We start from the raw sequence: 23,571 nt of genomic DNA, 5'->3' as shown, positions 1-23,571 counted from the left end.
TGCCCCCTAGTATTATACTTATGTACTTCTTAATAATTTAACATGTGTAAAATTATGCTACCATTTTTAGTAAGTAGCAGGTTTTTATCTATTTTTTTCCGCATCACTGAGAAAGTTTTTGAGTACTTTGCTCCTAACTCCACTTTCCCCATAATTCCTGTGGTTTTATTGCCTGATTTTGCATAACTCAATGCTTTGGGGGAAATGTGTATGTCCCAATATAGGAGAATTGGTTGTATAACAGAACTGAGTTGCTGTGAAGAAACTGTTTTGCAAAGAATAAGCAATTGTGCTGTTGAAATATGTTATTATTAATGCACAATTGTAAGAATATAAGAATTGCTCTCTTGGGTTAGAACATGGTCCTCTTACCCTGATTCTGTCTCTCACAGGGTCACATGGAGATGCTGAACATGGGATTTGCCCTCCCTGATGTCAACCTCACAGGATTCGGCTTTTACCTTATAGCCCCCAACTTGCCTAGATCAGCTGCTTTTGCACTGCCCTGAACTTTAGAGTGGTACCTCACAGGGATGGGAATGTCACCTCTAGACATCATTCCCCCAAACTCCTCCCTGCCACTATCAAATAATCGTTATGCTGTTTGAGAGGTGACATGGTCGCCACTGATTACTAGCAATGCTAAGTGATTCATGTAGTTAAAGATTATGGCCCTTATTTTGTCCCTCTATCGAAACACTACTTCTGGTCCTCTAGTATAGCTTATGACCACAGCCATACTGCCCAGACTGTGCCTTCTGCATAGCTCAGGTGGAGGTTCAGTGCCTCTTCAAGATGGCCTTGCCCTCATCACATCTGTCCATTCTGCTTCTCTTCTGTCCTCTTCTGAGGGTACTTCCTCTGAAACAATAGGGTGTTTGTGTATGAGTGTGTGTGTGTGTGCGTGTGTGTGTCTGTCTGTCTGTCTGTCTGTCTGTCCATCTTACTGTAATGTGCCATTTACCTTATGCTGCGGGTGATGGAAGAGCAGTGACTTCAGACCCGAATACACTCTAACTCTTATACTTATATCTTGGGAATGCCATGATGGCTTTTGGGGAGCCCAGAAATGGCCTTTTTCCTGCAGTTTCTCCCAGAAGAAAGAATAAATTACCTAAGGCCACATAGCTAGTAGGGGAGAGTTATGATTATAACCTACTTTCTCTGATTATAAATCTAGTACTTTCTTCTCTGCTATCTGATTGAACCCCAAATCTTAACTCCAAACCAGACAACTGTACTCACAGCTTCCAGATTACTTAGACATTGTTGTCCCTAAAGCAATAGCATGGAGAAGACAGTGACCAGCGACCCCAGTCATACCAAATTCAGAGATTTATTTTGACCAGGAGTCATATTTCACAGAAATGACATGGAGGCTGTGACGCCTTGCTCTTCTCCATTGTTATAAGCTATTGAACCCACTCCCAAAGATGAGAGTTCAGCAGCCAGTGAGAGTTTCAAGGTGGGAAGCTACCCTCTATATATTAGAAACAAAACGTTATAGAACCTGGAATTCCCAAAGAAAAAAACCCCCAACAGAATATATATCCTAAGAAGCATTCATATGAAAAAGACCTGAGGGTTGTAGTGGATAATAAGGTGAATCAGTATAGCCACCCACAATAACCAAACCAAAGTAAAACAAATCTAGCTTAACATCATGCTGCATGGCCATAAGTAAAAGGTATAGATGGAGGGCCTTGCGGTATGATAGTTTTTCTGATTTCTGCCTAATTCACACCACACATGGATATTGTGGCTAGTTCTAAATGCCACATTTTAGGACAAGCATTAGTAAGCTGCAATGATTCTAGAGGAGAAGTGAATAGAGCAGGAATGTCAGTTGAAGGAATGAGGGATATTTACTCCAGAGGAGAAAAAACTCAAGCAAGACATACTGTTTTCAAATAATTAAAAAAGGGGTGTCATGTGGAAGAGGGAATAGACCCCTTCCCTGTGGCTTCAGAGGGCAGAACTATGGCTAGAGGTTAGAATTCAGATACAGGTTATAAGGAGGCAGACTTCAAATGGAACTTCCTGCCCTCCCCCAAAGAGAGCTAATGGGGCAGAGGGGAGGGGCTCAGCAGACAAGGAGTTCTTTCTCTATTAAAGGCCTTCCAAATGAGGTTGTAGAGAGAATTCCTGTTTGAGATGGAAGTTAGGCTAAAAGATCTCTGAGGTATGTCCTCCATTTCTGCAAATTTTGACTTGGGGAGAAGAGGAGAGACTTCCAAATAGACTTGTTACAGTGCTGTAGGGAAGGTAGGATCAGTGGGGACCCCAGTGTTGACTGGGGATAGCTAGGCCTAGAGCTAGGCGTTACTGGTTGTGTGACCCTAGGCAAGTCATTTGCTGGATTACTTTATACCAATGAAAGCAGAAATCTGCGTGTGCACACACACACACACACACAAACACACACACTAATAATACCCAAACACAGACAAATGCTATATGACTTTTATTTTGTTTTGTGAGACATTTAGTTAGTTGTTCAGCTTAATGCTGTTTATTTCACATTGAAAGCTCTTACAGGAAAGAACCTGGAAGTCCAATGACAGGACACTGTGAAGTAGAGGGGTAATGGTGATGGCAGTGAAGATCTTCACAGCTTCTCATTCTCTTCTTGGTTGGGCTTAAGATGGAGCTCCATTCCTGAGTCCCCCTCAATCTTGGCCATCTGTTGAAACATGCTATTTACCAAGTGATTCATTTATTTCTATTCTTCTTCTATTCTTTCTCTCCCTGTCCCCTTTCTGACAAGTTGACAATGACTCTTCACAGCTGTACTAGCCAGTCATAGGTTCTTAACTTCAGCTACAACACCCCACCCACCACCAACTTCCTCCACACTCCTTTTTTCCCAGTGTTCTTCCATCTCATTTATCATTTCTCTTTTCCTATTTCATCCCATCAGATTTCTATGGTCACCTGTGAGATTGATTGTTTTCAGCAAGTTGTGGTTCACTCATTTTAATTGTGTTCAACTCTTTGTGATCCCACTTGGGGTGTTCATGGCAAACAAATCCAGCTCATTTTTCACAGATGAGATAACTGAGGTAAACAGGGTTAAGTGACTTGCCCAGGATCACAGAGTTGCTAAGTGTCTGAGGACACATTTGAACTCAGGAAGTCCTGACTCCAGGCCCAGCACTCTATCCCTGTGCCACCTGGCAGCCCTAAGTAAGTGTGTGGGACTTGATTCAGTCTCAAGTCTTCCTCTCTCCAGGCCCAGAACTCTCTTCAGTTGACTACTTCTAGGCAAAGAGATAGGAATAACTGTGTTTTGGGGAGTTGGTCACTGAAGAAACTTGGCTGCCCAGAGGAGAGTATGTGGATTCCCACCAGAAGCTGAATAAGAAGTGCTCAGGAGTGTGGTTGAGCAGTTCCTGTTGACAATCTGAGATTTGATGAATGGACAGAGATAGGGAGGGTTGAGTCTTATTATGGACGTCTTGTTTTCTGTTTCCTACATCATCCTGCCTCAGTCCCTCCATCTTTCCCTATATCTTTCACAATGCCCAGTAGAGAGGGACCTCACTTCAGTGGCTGGGGCTTTAATTTTAATTCCAATGGAACTAAAGATGTTTCTGAATTCATATTTTCAAGTACCATTGTCCCCTGGTTAGTGGAAATGAAAGGCAGAGGAAATATTCTGGAGGCATTTCAGGCTTTAAAATGTCTTCAGACACTCTAATGGTAGTGTTTCCAAGTTTCCCTAGTCCCTAAATTGACCCAGGTGACTATGACAACAAGAGATAGACAGATTACCTAGTTTATCCTAATTAGCCTTCTTATAATCCCGGTATTTCTTGAGATTCTCAATACATGTCTTTTCCAGATATTCCTTGGCCTGAATCACAGAACCTTCTGCCTCCCATTTCTTTTTGATTATGTCACCTGCCGGATCCTTTGTGATAAAGGCTGGTATTTCTTTGTCAAACTCAACGAGTGGTCGGTCATCATAGTCATAACGCCAGAATCCATTTGTGACACCATTCTTGCAAACTTCACAGCCATAATCTCCACTAAAGACATGGAGACCTGAAAACACCCAAGCCCCAAGTATGGTGAGCTGCCTACAGTGTAGAAAAATATGTTTCCAAATACTGATAATCCTGAGATATATCCAGACATCCTAATAAATGAAAAAGGTGTTTCCTTAAAACAAACACCCAGTTCTTTTCCTTTAGGCAGCTAAGGCATGAACAACCAGATAGGAAGCAAGTTTACAAAGAGAGCAGTTCTTTTTAGGCTAATTCCTTGCATCCATGCTCCTAGGAGTAGAGAAAAAAGAACAGGTGAGCAAAATAATTGTTGGAATTAGATCTGGAAATGACCTATCCCATCCTGCTCATATGCAAATGGGGAAACTGAGGCCCAGAGGAGGGCAGTGATTTTCCTGAGCTTTTTAGGACAGCAAATAATGGAGCCAACATTCTACACTAGGTTCTCAGACTCAAATCCAGAACTTTTTCTGTTACAACAAGTTGTTACAACCTGTGACTAACCATCATGAGAGCTAACCTGGCCTGGTATGTGGTTGCCTGCTGTAGACAACGGGGAATAACAGTCATTGTGGTTAAGTGGAATGAGCATTGGACTGGGTGATTGGACATCATGAGGCCAGGCCTGGCTTTGCCACTGACTGATCTGCAGGAGATCAGTGGATCAATGATTGAGAGATAGATGGACTGCCAGAAGCCATCTAGGCTCCTGACTAATTGTTCTTCTGAATGTACCAGGATCATGATCACTTCCCTCTCTGTAAAAAGGGTGCATTAGATGATTTCTCAGGTACTTTTTAGTTTTAACATTCAGTCCTAGAATCAGGAGCATGTCAGGCAACAGTGTGGTGCCTCCTATAAGAGGCCCAAAGCCCAGTGGGGTAAGGAGAGAGAACTTAGCTAAGCTGATGCCTCAGAAGCAGGAATTGATCTGTCCCCACTTCATGTTTCACTGAGATCATTGTGTTGGGTAGAATAGCAGGAAAGGAGAAGCAGAAGGAAGAGAGGTAGAGGACAGAGTTATGTTTTGGGGATGGTTCTATCTCTGCCTCCCTCTGGATTCGTTCTCTCCACCTTAAGGCCTATGACCAGTCATTGCTCCTCCTTTCTCCCCCTTTTCTCCTTTCTCTGTCCTCCCTTTTATATCCCCTTCTTCCCTCTGAACCCTTTCCTAGGCATTGGCCCCTTGGTCCCTGCCCTATATACTTATACACTCACCAGTGACATCTTTATGGTAGGCCATGATATCTCTCAGGTACTCCATTGCAAAACCTTGTCTTCTTTTCTGAAACTGACCCTCTTGCTTCCAGTCATCAGCATTTTCCCATCCTGGTTCAGGCACTGCCTCCTGGCTATTGCTGCCATATTGGTAGATGAGTTTTCATTGAAGTAGGCTTTGTTTGTGAAAAAGGGTGTGCCTTTTGATTGTACTTTGTCCTTGTATACCAGAGAATCACACTCTGAGAAAAGACAGAGAGAACTGAGTGAGACATTTTAATGCTAATCTCCCAAATAGAGTCTACTTATTGGGGGTGACAGAGAAGGAGGTTAGAAATGAGGTGAACATGTGAACTTTGTTACATGCCCAATAACTACCCATTGTGAATACTTTCTCCTGGTTCTCCCCTCTTCTATCTGTCTCTCAGCCAGCAGCTTTGACACCCCAAGTGATCCCAGTGCCAAGGTATTCTTCCCATGTTACATTTGGAGTATGCCACGAATCTCTGTCTAAATACTAATAATGAATGAATGAACTAGTGACTAAAATGCTTTTGTAAATGCTTAATATTTACCAAGTGCTATTCTAAGTTCTGAGGATAGAAACAGGGAAAGAAGTTAGTCTCAGATCTTAGGATCTCCTACCCTAAGTGGGAACAATACACAATAAATGGGATTGTTCAAAGAGGATGTGCAAGATGACAGGAAAACTCAAAATTTGCATATGCAGCCCAGGGATGTTTAACCTGGAGAAAAGAACAAATGGATGTGTGCTTTTTTTTTTTGAGGTTATATGATAACTGTCTCAAGAAGGTGAAGGGCCATCAGATAGAAGAAAGACCACATTTGGTCTGTGTCACTCAGGAGGCCTTAGTTTTTGAAGAAGGATCAGTGGGTTGAAGACAGCTTTCAACTGTATAAAGAAGAATGTGCTACATCTTTGACTTATCATAAAATGCCCTCCGAAGTAGTGAGCTCCTAAGGTGTTGAAGCAGAGATTGGATTCCATTGTATGGCATGTGGTAGAAGGTATTTCTGTGTTGATTGGCAGGTTTCACTAGATTCTCTCTGAAGCCCCTCATTCTTCTCATGAAGAATCTGGTACTCCATGAAACTCATATACCTAGGGTCCCTGGCCCAGCTCCCAGCCCCATAGTCCCATTATGTTTCTTCCCTGTTGTTGGTCTAAGGGGCTGGGCCGCTTCTGCTCCTACTGGAGGAGCAGTCTGGTCTCCATCTTGAAGGAAGGAGGCTTGAAGAAAGAAAAGAAAAGCAGGGGGCACTATGAGAAAGGAGCCAGTTAACCTTTCAAGGCTTCAGTTTTCTCCCCTGTAAAACTGTAAATGGTAACACTGGAATAACTTACCGCCCAGAGTTTTGAGGACAGTATGCTGTGACACAAATAGTCCTGGGTTTAGAAAAACTGAGCTTGAGTCCTGGCTTTGCTAATCAGTACCTGTGTAACCTTGGGCAAATCATCTTAATTCTCCAAACCACAATTTCCCCCTCTGTGAAGCAAGCTTTGATTTGCACTATTCCTTTAGGCTGCTGTAAGCAAGCTTCTTGCCAACTCTAAAAAATTATACAGTATAAATATAAAGTATTATTAATGTACAAAGATAAGAACATAGAAATGGCTTTTCTGGATCTGAGTGTGTTCTTACTGTGATTAGGTCTCTCACAGGGTTGCCAAGGGACAAGGAGCATGGGCTTTTCCCTCCCCTCCATGATTTCCACCTCAGATGGTTCATCATTTCCTTCCTAGGTTTCAAGTTCTCTACATGCACATTCCTAAGCTTCAGGGTAGGGCTTGATAGAGATGGAAATAGGAGCTCTAGACCTCCCTCTCCCAAACCCCTACCCTCCTCCATCATGTCTTTGTAGTTTCTGAGAGTTGACCCACTGAATGCTGGAACTTCTAGGTGACTCCTGGCATAAAATCATAGAGTCTGCATTCCTTTCCTCTTTCCCAACTCTACTCCTTCCCCACTAATATAACTTATGGCCACAACCACATCACACAGACAGTGCCTTCTACATAGCCACCGAGTAGATTCAGTGTCCTCTGAAGGTGCGCCATGTTCACCATGTCACTCTTGTTCTGCCTGAAAAACAAGTTTTCCTGTTTTGTAGCATCAATACTTTTTCTAGATCTGTGTTTTCATCTCCATTTCCTTCCTTAAATTTAAAAGGTTGATAGAGAATCTAGAGATAGGAAGGCTATTCCTCAGGAAAAATGAAGCTTGTACCCCTATTGACTCTGTGTGCGTGAGTGTGTGTGTGTGTGTGTGTGTGTGTGTGTGTGTGTGTGTGTGTGGTAGCATTTGCCCTTTCCTAGTGGGTGATGGAGGAGCAGTATCCTCTGAGCCTAATAGATGCTGATCTATAATTTAGTGTTTTGGGAATACCATGGTAACTGTGGGGAATCTTACCACTTCTTTTCTCCTTTCAGTTCCATCTCTCCTTACTCTATAGGTTTCCCTTCTCTTTGTCTACTTCCCAAATTGTTCCTCCCAGCACAATGAGTTTATCCACACAAAACCAGTTCAGGGACTGGCATCCAAGGCACATGTTGAAGGGAGAGTCCCATTCTGCCTCTGAGATCCCTCTTCTTATAGGTTCATATATTTAGAGCTAGAAAGTATTTTAGAGACCATGTATTCCAACCTCCCTACTCTGCCTCCATTTTCCCAAATTGGCCCATAGAGGTTAAATCACTTACTCAAGGTTACACAGCTAATAAGTGAGAACAAAATTCTTTGACTTCTAAATCTAATCATGTCCTTTCTACTCTCTGATTTCACCCCCAAACCAGATATCTCTTTCCCATTTGCTCTACTCACGTTTCCTTGTTTCTGTCCAAGAACTGTGGTCCCTGAAAACAACAGCAGGAAGAAGACAGTCACCAGGGGCCCCATCATTCCAAATCCAGAGATGTATTTCAGTTCAGAAATCTGGTCTGAATCAGCTGAGATGTGATGGATGTTGTGATAGCTCTCTTTTCTGCTGTGTTATATACTGTTGAACCCTTCTCAGGAGATGACGCTACAGTGGCCAAGGAGAGTTTCAAGGTGGAATCCACCCCCTGAATACCAGAAACAAAACAAACAGAACCTGAAATTCCAGAAATAGCACCAAGAAGTGTCCCAAGAGTAGTCCTTATGAAAAAGACCTAGGGGTTTTAGTGGAAAGGAAGCTCAGGGTGAGCCAATGAAGCTGGTTGCATTAACCAACCTGATGTAACATTGTGCTTCATGAACATCAATATGGGATCTAGAAGAAGGAGCTTAGGGTGTGATCATTCTTGTGCATTCTTTCCTATTCTAGCCACACGTGGAATACTTTGTTGAGTTCTAAAGACACATTTTAGGAGGGCAATGGCAAGCTGGAATGCTTCTAGAGGAGGAGCACCAGGAAGGTGAGCAGATTAGAAACCAGAAAGATCAATTGAAGGAACAGGAAATATTTTCTCTGAAGATTATATTGATGTAGGATACACTGTCTTCAAATACCTACAGTGTTTTCACACAGAATAGAGAATAGGCTTGTTCTCTGTGGCTACAGAGGGCAGAAATAGGACTGGATAACTCAGACATGATAGGGAGCACATGTCAAATTGAACTTCCTACCCAAGAGTGCTCTGCAGAAATTGAATGAACTGCTTCAATGACAATGGGTTCTCTCTCTAGTAAAGACCTTCCAAGAAGAGACTGTAACGTGAATTCATACTTCAGATCTGAGATAGACTAGAAGACCTCTGAGTTTTCCTCCATCTCTGACTCTGGTGGCAGAGCATCTAAATACACTTGCTGTAGTGTTTTGGGGAAGGTGCATAGGTGAAGCCACAGCTAGGGCCAGGTAGTGGTTGGAAAATGACTAGTTTTTCGGTTTTTTGTGTGTGTGTGTGTGTGTGTGTGTGTTTTGGCTAGGCAATGGGGTTAAGTGACTTGCCCAGGGTCACGCAGCTACAAAGTGTCAAATGTCTGAGGCAGTATTTGAACTCAAGTTCTCCTGACTCCAGGACCAGTGCTTTATCCACTGTGCCACCTAGCTGCCCCCAAAATGACTAGTCTTCAGAGTTAGGCCCAGGTACAAACCGAGAGTTTATCAGTGGTCTGTGTGTCTCCACCTAAGATGACAAGAAAGTAGGTGTTAAGTTGTCTTGGGGTAGGGATAAGTTCATAATAGCAATTTGTATTTTGAGTGTTTTTGGTGAGTGTAGGTGCAGGGAATGGGGAGTAGCAGTGGCCAGAACCCTTTAATTCCTCTTGGTCATCGACATGCTGACTTCCCCAAGGGAGCTAAATTAATCGGCTCTTTCTTGTTCGGGAGATCTTGAAATCAATTCTTTGTGGCCTTTGTGGGTGGATAAAAATTCATATTTGATTATAATTGACTAAACTTTAACTCCCCAATGAAAACTCCTATTCATTCAAGTCCCTGAAACTTTTCCTTTTGATGGACTGACTAACCAAAAGTACCCCAAATAGAAATAGGCTAAACCACATGGCTCCATATTTGGGCAACTGGGGAGGTGATCGCTGTTGCCTTGCTTGGATGCCCACAAGGCATTAAAATTCAAATTCAGCTGGTCCAGTCATAAATGGCTAACTCAATCCCCTAATGTGACCACTTTCATGGTATTGATAATGATGCAAGAAACTTTCATTCTTATTCCCTCCTTGAGTCAGATCCAATGAGAGTAAGGTTCAAACAATGCTCATCTCCCTCCCTTCTTTCCCTCTAGTGTAATATGTTTTTATGCCTCTTCATGTGATATACTTTACCCTTTTCTGCCTCCTCCTTTCCTTTTCTCCCATTACAATCCCTTTTCACCCCTTAGTTTTTTTATTAACACATCTGAGTCAACTTATACCCACACCCTCTGTCTATGTACGTCCCTTCTAGATGTCAGAATAAAGATACAGTTCTCAAGAGCTGAAACCATCATCTTAACTAAGGGGTGTGAAGAGGAAACCAGTGACTTCAGGAAGTAGGAATGTTATTTTAAGTTTAATAGGTTTCCTTGTTCTAACAGCCTAGCCTTGCCATAGGTTGTAAATGATTAAGAAGAGTTAAATCAGCTAGATGGTGCAGTGGAAAGAGCATTGGGCTGGGAGCTAGGAAGACTCATCTTCCTGAGTTCAAATCTGGCCTCAGATACTTACTAGCTGTGTGACCCTGGGAAAGTCACTTAATGCCTGTTTGCCTCAGTTTCCTCATCTGTAACATGAGCTGGAGAAGGAAATGGAAGTATCATTGCCAAGAAAACCCCAGATGGGGTTTTCTGAGTCACGACTGAAATGACTGAACGACAACAAAGGGGAGAATTAATAGTAAAAGCTAATACTTAGCATTTATATAGTGCTCTAAGGTTTGCAGAGTGCTTTCCATATCTTAGGTCATTTAATCCTCCTAATAACCTTGTGAGGTAGGAGATATTATTATCCCCATTTTAGTCAGATGAGGAAAAGGAGACTGGGAGAGGTTACATTGCATATCCAGATTCACATAGCTAGTCTGGGGCAGGATTTGAACTAAAGTTTTCCTTGTTTCAAGCCCTATCCTTTAGACATTGCTCCACTTCACTGCCCCCACATGAAAGCTGATGCTGAAGAATTGGGGAAAGTGTCAGTGGGAGACATATTGAGGAATTGGGAAGCCTTCCCATAAACCTCCAATAAGAGAGAGAATTCCAGGAGGGCTGGAGGCAGGTGTTTTAGAGGGTGGACCCTCTACTTGCCTTTTCCTCTACCTCAGCCCCATCCATCTGCTCTTGAGTTGGGACAGAGTAGCAGTTAAGTATTCCCACTCACAGTCAATGCCATACCATACACTTTCTGCAATACTTGGGTATGTCTGCTCAAAGTTCCCATCATCCTATCTTCCCCTCCCATGTAGCTTCCTTCCTTGGTTCCCAAGTACCTAAATTACCTCTTCCCTGTGTCTTCTCATCCCTACTGCTCCTGAATTCGTACCCTTTCCAGGAAACTTTCCCACTATGAGCAGGAAGAATGAACTTCCCAGCCCTACTATGTCTCAACTTGGAATTCCCTAGATGGCCCTCAGATATCTGATGCTCATCTCCACTGATACCTAAATATTTGTCCTATTCTTTGGTTAGCACCAACATGTTTTTATTTATTTTTAGTTATGTTTTCCTTGAGTATCAGTGTGGCTCAGTGGACAGAAATTTGATATTAGAATCAGGAAGATGGGGTAACACCCTTCTGCAACATGCCTTAGGCAAGTCATTTAACACTCAATACCCAGACATGTCTAGGATACTAGAAGTTGCAAGACCAGTCATAGTTACCAAGAATTCTAAACCAATGAAATCAATGCTGTGCACCCCCCTCCCCAATGCTCTCCAATGTGTCACCTACTTACCTTTAGGCACAGAGATAGGAATGGCCATCCTAGGGGTATAGGACAATGAGAAAACTGATTTCCTAAATGGGAGTATGTTCCTATGACAAGCTAGAAATGTGCTGTGGTTAGGAATGGGGTAGAGGGCTTCGCTTGAAAAGCTGAGATTTGATGAAGACAGAGATGTGTAGTTAGATGGGGAGAGTTGAGTCTTTTTATGGAAGTTTTGTTCTCTATTCACTACCTCATCCTGTCTCTCTGGTCCAGCATCTTTCCCTGTATCTCTCATAACGCCTCATTGAGAGGGATCCCACCTCAAGAGCTGGAAACATTTGACATCTCTTCAGATAGAGCTAAGGAGGGCTCATAAGCAATATGAATTCACATCTTTGAGCCATTTTGCCAATGTGAAGAAGAGGAAATAACCTGAGGCCAATGGAGACTTCAAAATATGAACTTTCTTTGGCCCCTCTACTGTACATATTTCCATGTGTCCCCATCTCCTAAGGTGGAATGAGTCACTCTATCCAGCCATGGTGAGCAAGAAGACAAGAGACAGACATTATCTGGAATCCTTGTAAACACTGTAGAACTTCAGGTATCTGCCAAATTTCCTCCAGATTATCCTTGACCCTACTCACAGCACCTGGGTCTATCTGCCACCTTTGCTTGATCAGATCAGTTGCAGGATCTAGGGGGGATCCAGCCTCATACGTCTTTGTTGAACTTAATCATTATATCCATAACCTGAGAATACCTTAGTAACACCACCTGAGTAAAGTTCACAGTCAAAAGCTACCTGGAATTCCCTCCCATTCCCCCAACCTAGTATGATGAGCTTTCTGAAGTAGAGCAAAACATGGTTTCAAATACTAATTAATTTGATGACCATATGCATTTATTCTTAGGTCTGGGATACATCCAGGTGCCTTCATTAGAAATAAGAGTTGTTCCCTAAAACAAAACACTCTATTCTTTCCTTTAGGCAATTAAGGCACTATGAACCATTCAGAAAGCAACTTTCAAAAAAGGGAGTAAAGGGAGTTGTATTTTTTGTGTCAATCTGAATCTCATGCCATCCAAGTAGGAATAGAGAGCAAAGAGGAGAGAAGTTAGTGTTGAAGTTAGTGCAAGAAATGACCTTAGCATTATCTATCCCACCTTGCTCATTTACACATGAAAAAACTGATTCTTCTGAGCTTCTTAAAATAGTAAATACCAGAAGCCACATTCTATCCTAGGCCCTCTGGATCAAATCCAGACCTTTGCTTTCCAGCAGCTTGCCTCACTTTGTGACTTCTATCATAAGAGCTAGCCTGACCTGGTCTGATGTTGTCTGATAGTGAGAGCCTTGGTGTAGTGGAGAGAGCCCTGGACTGGGTGTCCATAGACCTAGGCTCCAGGCCTGGGTTGGCCACTAATTGATATATATATGAGATCTTTAGAAGTAGAAGGGATATTAGAGGACATCTGGTTCAATCCCTTCATTGTACAGGTGAGGAAAGAGAGGCCCAGAGGGGATGTTGATGTACCTAAGGTCACACAGGTAGTAGGTATCAGGGACTCCTGAGTGTGCTCTTCCCACTGTACCATGATCTTGAACAAGTCACTTCCTTCCTCTGTAAAGCAACTGGGTTAGATGATCTCTAAGATACTTTTTGCGTCAACATTCTCTGAGTCTTAGAATCAGGAGCATACCAGAGAACAATGAGGTACCTCATATAAGAACCTCAATTTTATAGTGCGGAATGGAGGAGACTCGCCTTAGCTGAAAACGGAGACTTCCTATTTCCTTGGGATCATTGTGCTGGGTGGGATAGCAGAAAAGGGGAGATAGGAGGGTGTGTGGTAGAGGAAGGAGGTGGGTCTATGAGTTAGCTCTGTCCCTCCCTGGATTTGTTCTCATCCATTTGAGGGCAGTGGCCAGTCATCGCCTTTCCTCTTTCCCCTTTTATTCCTCTTGCTATCTTTCCTCTTTTCTCCCCTTCTCTTTTCTCCCCATTAGGGTCTGCCTCTTTTGGGCAAGAGCCCACAGAGGATCTCTGAATCCTTTCCTAGTCAGAGGGTCCCAGGGTCCCTGGACCCCTGTACCCCTGCCCTGACCCAACCCACTTACCATCGCCATCTTGGTAGTACTTCATGACTTCTTGCATGTTCTACTGAAAATCTCCTCCCTTCTTTTCTTCAGCAGCCTCTCCATGTCCCAGTGTGCCATCCTCTTGTCCCATGGTGGCAGGGGTTCTGCCTTCTGGCTCTTATATGGTAAACAGGTTAACCATTGAGGTGGGCGTGATTTGTGAACCAAGGCTGCTTTGCTGTGGCCTGGGCTATGACAGACCCAAGTCCTCATATATCAGGCAGTCATGCCCTGAGAAAAGCTGGGGTTAAATATTTGAGTGCTGACCCTCCCCCCCCCAAAAAAAGGAGGCTGCTTACTGGGGGTGATGAAGAAGACATGGGTCAGGAATGGAGTGCTGACATGTAGGCTTTACTTACCCAGTGGAAATACCTTGTCCTGTTAGTCCTTCACCCAGCAGCTTTGTCCCCAAGCTTAAGATCACTTGGTTCTCTTCCCATGGTACTCTTCCCTTCTAATAGTTGGAGTATGCCAGAGGGACAGAAGCAGACAATGATTAATTAATTAGCCAATTAATCAATAAATGAAAATGCTTTTATTAAGCACTTACTATTTGTGAAGTGCTGTGCTGAGTGCTGAGGTAGACAAATAAGGTAGTTCCATTATTCAAGGAGCTCAAATCCTAAGTGGGGAAAACAGAACAAAAGGAAGGGACCAGAGGAGGATGTCCAAGATGGTAAGGAGATTCAATATTTTGTCATATGCAAACCACCTGAAAGAATTGGAGATATTTAACCTGGAGAAGAGAAGGAATAGGTGTACATTTTTATATAATGGACATGATAGCTATCTTTAAGTATTGGGAGGGCTGTCAAGTGGACAAGAGACTAGATTTATTCTGGGTCACTCTAGGATATTTAGTTTTTGAAGTAGGATCAATGGATCAAAGTTATAAGGAAGCAGCTTTCAACTCAATTCAAAGAAGAATTTCCTAAATCTTGGAGGGGGTTTTTAATTTTTTAAAATTTATTATTTATTTTAAACATTCTTTTCTTTTTAAATTGACTTCCAAATTCTCTCCCTCCACCCCAGATCTCCCACCCCCCTTCAGAAGACAAGCAAAATGATGTCAATTATACATATGAAATCATGTAAATAATTTTCATATTAGTCATATCAGAAAGAGTCAAAAAAGGAAAGAAAATGAGAAAATTATACTTCAGTTTGTACTCCAATTCATAATCTGGAGGTGGATAACCTTTTTGAAATTGCCTAGGATCATTGTATTGATCAGAGTAACCAAGTAATTATCATGTAATCATCACAACCTTGCAGTTACCATGCACAATAATCTCCCAGTTCTTCTCACTTCACTTTGCATCAGTTCATATACATCTTGCCATATTTTTACCGAAGGCCCCCCCCATCTTCTCATTTCTTATAGAACAATAGTACCCTGTCACAATCATATGCCACAATTTATTCAGCCATTCCCCAACTGATGAGCATCCTCTCAATTTCCAGTTCTCTGCCATCACAAAAAGAGCTGCTATAAATATTTTTGTACATATAAGTCCTTTTTCTTTGGTCTTTTTAGGGTCTAGACCTACCAATGGTATTTCTAGGTTGAAGGGTATGCACAGTTTTATAGCCCTTTTTGGCATAGTTCCAAATTTTTCTTCAGAATGGATGGACCAGTTCACAACTCTACCAGCACTCCATCAGTGTACCTATTTTCCCTAATCCTCTCAAGCATTTATCATTTCTGATAGATGTGAGGTCTTATCTCAGAGCTGTTTAAATTTGCTTTTTTCTGATTAATAGTGATGTAAGGCATTTTTATATGATTATAGATGGCTCTGGTTCCTTTTTTTGAAAACTGACTCTTCATATCCTTTGACCATTTGTCAATTGGGGAATGGCTTTTTTTTAAAATTTTGATTCAGTTCCCTATGTATTTGAGAAATGAGGCCTTTATCAAAGAAACTTGCTGTAAAAATGTCTTCTTATTCTTTATTGACTCTGGTACCGCTTATCAAAATGTAGTTTCAGGCTTTTTCATGTTGCTATTTTCAGAGCTAGTTCTGTGCGTCTGCAAGTTTTGAGTGCTTCCCAGGTGGTATGATCCAGGGAGACATGTGCTCATAGCTTTCTTGGTCTGCACTCTAATATTTACTCAGGAAAGGCCCCCTGCTTCCCTGCAGCCACAAATGCTAGTGCTCCTCTTTGTCTTGGAATCGAGACCACAGTCACTGCTCTCCAACCTGAAACTATGAGCCAGAACTGCTTGTAGACAATAGAATTGCCAATCCAGAACCAGCAAAGGGTCCCCTATGGTCTCTTTCCAACCAGTTGTTTGAACCTCTTACTGTCTCTGAGCTGAGAGCGCCTGAAACTGTTATCACTGCTGGAATCATGGTAGCCTCCAAAGCCCACAGCTTGTGCTGCTGCCGCCATGCTGTAGGTGGGCGCCCTCCCCAGTTTCACAGACCTCTCCTGCCACACTCTTCCATTTCGACATGCTCGTCATATTTGGGTACTTTCTGATTTTTAAAAAATTTAGTTCTCATCCACCATCTATAGCTCTTCCTTTGATTCTTCCCACCTCAGGTGGCTTGCATTTTTAAAAATTCAATTCAATTTCTTTTTTGCTTACATTTTAAGTTCCAAACTGTCTGGCTACCTCCTTCCCAACCCTGCCCTGGAGAAGGCCACCATTTGACATATGTGTATATCTATGAACACATACACATACATATGTAAAACCATACTGTGCATACTTCTATTTATTAGTTCTTTCTCTGGAGATGCACAGCATGTTCCTTCATGAATCCTTTGTAGTTAATCTGAGTACTTATAATACTTAGAAGTGGAGAGCATCTTCCTTCATGAGTCCTTTGTAGTTAATTTGAATATTCCTAATACTCAGAATACCTTAAGTCATTCACAATTGTTCTTCAAACAATAGTGCTCTTACTATATGTGGCTTGCATTTCAAATACTCAGAGGGAGAGCTCCCAGAGCCCAGCCTCCTCATTTTAGCGATGAAGGGCCTGTGTCAGAAAGGTTAAGTGACTTGCTCAGAATAATTATGCTGCTAATAAGTAAGTGCCTGATGTGGGATGCCAACACAGGCCTTCACGAGTCCAGGTTTAGTGCTCAGGCTGTGACTCATGTCTGCCTAAAGAGGATACATGCCTCAGCAAATCTACCAGCAAGCATTTATTGAAAGCCTACTATGTGCCAGGACTGGAGGAAACATAGACAAAAGTGAGATAATCTCTGCCCTCAAGGTTTAGTTCTATTGAGGGAGACAATATGTACACATACATACATGCACACATACATACAAAATAGATACAAGGTAATTTTGGGAGGGAAAGTATTATGAGGAAATGCTTTGTGTTGAGTGTGGAGCTTCACGAGTCTTGAAGGAAGCCAGGGATGCTTGATTTCTTCATTGAGAATCAGTGAAAATGCAGAAACCTATACCATTTCACAATTACTCGCAAGCTGCAACACTTCTATTGACCACATTCATGAGCAAACTTCAGGTCTTTTTTCAAATAAAATGCTATATTTCTTGTATATCTTATGGTGCACTAGGAGCTGTGGAAATTTGGTCTGAACCCCCGCACTCACATTTCAACATGGTCTCCAACTCTAGATTGCCCAACTTGCTAAAGATTTTGCCATCCCTGGAGCACAGACCAAGCAGCAGCCTGAGGCCATGGATACTGACACTATTTATTGTTATAATTATGTATTTCTTAATCATTTAACATGTAAAATTGTGCCACCATTTTTAGTAAGTTGTATGTTTTTATCTGTTTTTTAATGTGCCTGATTTTGCATAGCTTAATGCTTTGGGGAAAATGTGTGTCCTAAAATAGGAGAACTGACTGTATAACAGAAGTGAGTTGCTGTTGAAGAAACTATTTTGCAAAGCATAAGAAATGGTGCTGTTGAAATATATTATTATTAATGCACAATTGTAAGAATGTAAGACTTGCTGTCTTGGGTTAGAAGAAGGTCCTCTTACCCTGATTCTGTCTCTCACAGGGTCACACGGAGATGTTGAACATGGGATTTGCCTTCCATGATATCAGCCTTACAGGATTCAGCTTTTACCTCGTAGCCCCCAACTTCCCTAGATCAGCTGCTTTTGCACATCCCAGAACTTTAGGGTGGTGTCTCACAGCGACGGGAATGGCAGCTCTAGATCTCACTCCCCCACACTCCTCCCTGCCACTATCAAACAAAGCCTTGTGCTGTTTGAGAGATGACGTGGTGGCCGCCAATGACTAGCAATGCTAAATGACTCATGTAGTTAAACTTTATGGCCCTTACCTTGTCCCTCTATCCAAACACTACTTCTGGTCCTCTAGTATAGCTTATGACCACAGCCACACTGCCCAGACTGTGCCTTCTGCATAGCCCAGGTTGAAGTTCAGTGCCTCCTGAAAGTGGCCTAGCCCTCATCACATCCGTCCCTTTGTGCTTCTATTCTGGCCTCTTCTGAGGGTAGTTCCTCTGAAACAACAGGGCATGTGTGTGAATGTGTGTGTGTGTGTGTGTGTGTGTGTGTGTGTGTGTGGTTGTGTGTGTGTGTGTGTGTGTGTCTGCCTGTAACATGCCATTTATCTTATGCTGGGGGTGAGGGAGGAGCAGTGATTTCTGACCCAAACAGACTGTCTTATTCTTATATCTTAGGGGTGCCATGGTGGCTTGGCGTGGGGGGGGGGCAGAAATGATCTTTTTCATGCATTTTCTCCCAGCAGAATGAGTTCACCTCCATTAAACCAGCTTAGGGACCCAAGGCAAATATTGAGGAGAGTCCAACCCTACATCTGAGGACTCTGTCTGTATAGGATTTAGAGCTAGAAGGGATGTTAGAAGTCATCTAATCCACACTTTACCCCCATTTTACTGTTAAGGAAAGTGTGTCCCAGAAAAGGTGACACTTAGCATTTTATAGTGCTTTAAAGGTTGCAGAGAACTTTCCATATATTATCTCATTTGATCTTCATAATAACCTTGTGAGATAGAGGGTATTATTATCCCCATTTTACAGATGAGGAAAAAGGTGAGAGAGTTTAAATTACTTGTCCAGGGTCACACTCAAAACTTTGTCATTGATTGTTGATAAATCAAAATAATTAATGAAAAAAAGAAAAAAGAAAAAAATAGAAAAAAACCCCTTTATCATACATAGACCAGTTGAAGGAACTGAACATTTTTAACCTGGAGAAGAAAAAAAAAATAGATGTGTGTTTTGCTGTGAAGGGATATGATAGTTATCTTTAAATATTTGAAGAGTTATCAAGTCAAAGAGGGACCATATTTGTTGTATGTCACTCTGCAGGACTTAGTTTTTGAAGTACAGTCAGTGGGTTGAAATTATAGAGATCAGCTCAATATAAAGAAGAACATGCTAAATCGTAAGATTTGTCTCAAAATGGACTAGGATGCCTGGTGAAGTAGTGAGTGCCTGTTCCCTGGAGGTATTCAAGCAGAAGCTAGATGACCACTTCTCTGGCATATGATAGAGGGTACTCCTGCATCAGATGGGAAGTTAGAGGGGATTCTCTCTAAGGCCCTTCAGAATCTGGGACTTTACTAAGCCTGGGTCTCCAGAGGCCACTATTCCATCTCCCAGCCCAGTAATTCCATGGTATATTCCCTATTGCTGGTCTAAGAGGCTAGTCAGTCCCTGCTTATACTGGAAGAGCAGCTGGATCTCTCTCTACAAGAAAGGAGGCTTACAGGAAGAAGAGAGAAGCAGGGGGCAGGGTGGGAAAGGAGGCCCTTGACTCCTCAAATTTATGCTTTTTGTTAACTGTAAAATACAAATGATAATACTGAGATGATTTATTGCCCAGGGTTTTGAAGGGAGTATTTTGTGAGGTGAAGAGGTCTGAGTTTAGCTATAAATTCTTTGCTATAGGTATTACATCATTATAAAAATGTTAGCTATTATTATCCATACTTCCTTGACTAGCTTTCCCAGAGCGCTTTGTCCACAGGTAGTACGTAGGAAGAGGTCTGGCTTAGGAGAAAGGTAATGTGAAGATAACGGTCCTCTCTGGACTTGAGAATAATTAGGGAAAATACTGTAGGCAGCTTTGAAAATAGCATTGAATCGATTATAAGCTTTAAAAAAAAATAAGCTATACATATGAAGATTCCTAGCTTATGTACAGCCTTCTTTTTCTAGTCTGCTTTCTTATTTAGTTAATTTCTGATTTTTTTTTTCATTTAAAAAATTAATTGCTATACAACATCCATAGCTCTTCCTTCCTTTCCCCCTCATTCCTTGGGGATTGGAGATATTAGATGATATGGTAGGAGGAGGATCAGAAGACATTCAGGATGAGTCCCAGCCTATCTGAAGCATCCTACTCTCTTCCATGTTCTTGCCTCTAATTCTGGCCCTAAGCCAAGGCCTGGATCCCTTGCCTGAATGAGGTGACTGAGTCTATGCCTGCACAGGATCACTGCTGCTTCCCTTTGTCCCTGCTCAGAATATTGGGTCTCTCCCACAGAGGGAAAGTGATCAGATAAGGTGATTTATTTAAGGTATCTATGATCTTAATGGCTTCATCCTAACTCAGGTGGTTTGAAACTAGAAATAGGGAGAGTTCCCTGAATCTTACCTCTTCATTTTATAAATGAGGAGCCTTAGTCAGAGAGGTTTAGTGACTTGCTCAGAATAATTACCCAGCTAATAAATAAGTGACTGATGTGGAACACAAATACAGGCTTTCCTGAATCCAAGTTCAGTGCACTAGCTGCTATCCCATGCTGCCATTCACTGTCTGCCTAGAGAGGACAGATACATCAGCAAAACAATCAACAAACATTTATTAAGTGCCTGTTATGTGTAAGGACTTGAGAAAATAAAGAAAGGCAAAAGTGAAATATTTCTACCCTTAAGGAGGTTATGTTCTATTGAGGGAGAAAATATGTATACCTACATGCATGCATGCATACATATCTGCATACATAGATACAAAACAGATACAAGGTAATTTTGGATAGGAAAGCACTTTGAGGAAAGGCTTCATGCAGGATGAGTCTTGAAGGAAATCAGAGATTCTAAGAATCAGTGGTGAGGAGGAAGAGTATTCTAATTATCAGGGCTGCCTATTTAAAAGCATAGACATGAGATGGAGTGTCATGTGTGATGAACAGTAAGAAGAAAAGTTTCTCTAGATTATAGAGAATTTATTGGAAACCTCATATAACCACTCAAGTACATACACACACACACACACACACACACACACACACACACACACACACACTCACCAGCAAGTGTAAAGGATAGACTTAGACGTTCAGAACAGGAGCCCTGAGTAAGGGCAGGCCACTTACCCTCCCAGAGCCTATTTCCTTCTCTGTAAAATGGGGATTATATGAATTGTGTTACTTATTTGATAGGGTTGTTATGAGGAAATTGCTTTGCAAACTCTAAAAAATGGTCCTATGTAAATGCCGGTGTGTAAATTATTACTGTACAGATGTCAGAACATGAGAATAGTTTTCCTTGGTTATACCAAGGGTCCTCTCACTTTGATTATGTCTCTGATAGGGTACCAGGGGACAAGGAGTATGGGATTTGCCCTCCCCTACCATAATGTCTACCTCAGAGTGTTCAACATTTACCTCAAAGGCTCCAACTTCCCTACATTGGCTGCTTTTGCACATCCTTAAGCTTTTGGGCAGTGCCTAACGAGCATGGGAATGAGAGCTGTCGACCTCACTCCCCCAAAGTCCTCCCCTCTCCCATTCATTTGTACTCTGTGAGAGGTGTCATTGTGGGCCTCGAATGCTGACTTTAATGGTAACTCTTGACATTAAATTTTAGGGTCCCCACTCCTTCTCTCTATCCCACCTCCATCCGCTAATATTATTTATAATCACAGCCACACCACACAGACAGTGCCTTCTGCGCGGCCCTGGAGGAGAGTCAGTGCCTCCTGAAGTGCCCCAGCACTCACTATGTCACTCCTATTCTGCCTCTACAAGTGTTTTTCCTCTATATCTGTATTCTCATCTCCATCCCCTTCCCTAGGATGACAGGGTTGATTAAGAATCTAGAGAGGGAAGAGGTTTGGAAAACCCCTCCCTTTTTTTCTGTCTCCTTGCCTATTTTCTCTATTGCCAATAGAATGAATTCACCTCCACAAAACTAGTTTAGGTTCTGGCACCCAAGGGAAATATTGCTAAGAGTCCTACCCTAACAAAGAATCATAGGTTGAGAGCTAGATGGTTCCTTAGAGGACATTTAGTCTAGCCCTGCACTGAATTTATTGGTAAGGAAACTGTCCTACAAAGTGGGTCTTGCCCAAGGTCAAACAGGTACTAAAGAAGAGCTAGAATTAGAACCCAGATTTTCTGATTCCAAATCTAGTACTTGCTTTACTGCTCTCTGATTGTACCCCACCTCTCAAGCCCCAGATCAGACAGCTCTTTCCCATTTGCTCTATTGACATCCTCTTGATTTATTGGATACTGTGGTCCCTGAAAGTAATGGCAGGAGGAAGACGGTGGCCAGGGACCCCATCATTGCAAGTGAAGAGATTTATTTTCACTATGAGTTAGATTCAGTGCAGATTTAATAGAGCCCATGATTGCTCTTTCTCCTCCTTTATTATATACTGTTGAACCCATCTTTAGGAGACTATAGTTCAGTGGTCAATGAAAGTTTCAGAATTGAATCTACCCCTACATACTGGAAGCAAAACAAACAGGACATGAAATTCCAGGAACAAAACCAAGCGGATATATCATAAGAACAGTTCTTATGAAGAAGACCTAGAGGCGTTAGTGGACTACAAGTTCAGGATAAGCCAATGCATCTGGCTTCCATAATCAAACAAACCAAACCTTAGTACAATATTGCACTGCGTGAACGTAAGTCTAGGATCTAGGTGGAGGGGCTTGGGGATGTGATCATTCTTCTGGATTCTGCCCAATTCAGACCACATGTACAATATTGTGGCTAATTTTAAATGTCACATTTTGGGAGAGGCATTGGCAAGCTTTAATGCTTCTAGAAGAGGGGGAGCAGGATGGTGAACAGACTAGAAATCAGGAACATCAGCTGAAGGAACTGGAGATACTTACTTTGGAGGAGATGCGATTCAGGAAGGACACACTGTCTCTCTTCAAATACTTAAAAAGTTGTCAGGTAGAACAGGGAATAGATGTAGTCTCCATGACTACAGAGGACAGAACTAGGGCCACAGGTCAGGTAGAAATTACAGGGAGGAAGATTTCAATTGGAATTTCCTGCCAAGTAGAGCCATTCAGAAAAAGAATGGAGGCCTGGGGGAAGCTGGGCAGGTAGTGGGAATTCATGCTTCAGTTCAGTGTTACACTGGAATACCTCTGAGGTTCCCTCCAACTGAGAGTCTATGACTGTGGGAGCAGGACATCTAAACACTTAACACGGTGCTGTAGGGAAGGTATGGTCAGTGTGTTAACAGCTCTGGGCTGAGTGTTGATTGGGGGATGACTAGTCCTGGAGTTAGGCCCATGTGTGACCCAGGGGTTATCAGCAGGCAGTGAGGCCTTACTGCAGAAGACAAGAAAGCATGTGCTGAACAGGGACCATGGAGAAGTGCTGTGAAGACACTTTGGTGAGTATAAATGTGGGGAATGGGCAACAGCAGTAAGCCCTAATCCTAATCTCTTCTTGGCCTTCATTTACTGACTGCTGTCAATGCCCCAAGCTGGAAAGAAAGTAAAGCGATTGGGTTCTTTCCTATTTGGGAGATTTTTGTAGCCTGTGTGGGTGGATAATGGAGGGAGTTGGGATGACCATAAAGTTGAAAATTAAGAATTCTGGTTATAACTGACTAAAAACTGTTTCTCTCCCATTAGCACTCA

General features: G+C 42.3%; 2 protein-coding genes across 2 annotated transcripts in view; one reads left to right on the top strand and one right to left on the bottom strand.

Annotated features, from left to right (window-relative positions):
• KCNK13 (potassium two pore domain channel subfamily K member 13) overlaps positions 1–23,571 on the top strand; it is a 255,404-nt gene that overhangs the window by 189,753 nt on the left and 42,080 nt on the right. The gene's annotated exons all lie outside the window — the stretch shown is intronic.
• On the bottom strand, positions 2,452–6,397 carry LOC144456343 (zinc-alpha-2-glycoprotein-like). Its single transcript, XM_078151438.1, is given in 5 exon segments — positions 2,452–2,683; positions 3,775–4,047; positions 5,229–5,393; positions 5,396–5,470; positions 6,352–6,397. Coding segments are annotated over 4 exon segments (534 nt in total). The 5' UTR covers positions 6,383–6,397; the 3' UTR covers positions 2,452–2,683; positions 3,775–3,784.

Source organism: Phascolarctos cinereus, unplaced genomic scaffold, assembly GCF_003287225.1.
Source record: "Phascolarctos cinereus isolate Bilbo 61053 unplaced genomic scaffold, phaCin_HiC Scaffold_3;HRSCAF=262, whole genome shotgun sequence".
Lineage (NCBI taxonomy): Eukaryota > Metazoa > Chordata > Mammalia > Diprotodontia > Phascolarctidae > Phascolarctos > Phascolarctos cinereus.
The sequence above is the reverse complement of the archived record's forward strand: the minus strand, read 5'-3'. Positions and strand labels throughout refer to the sequence as shown.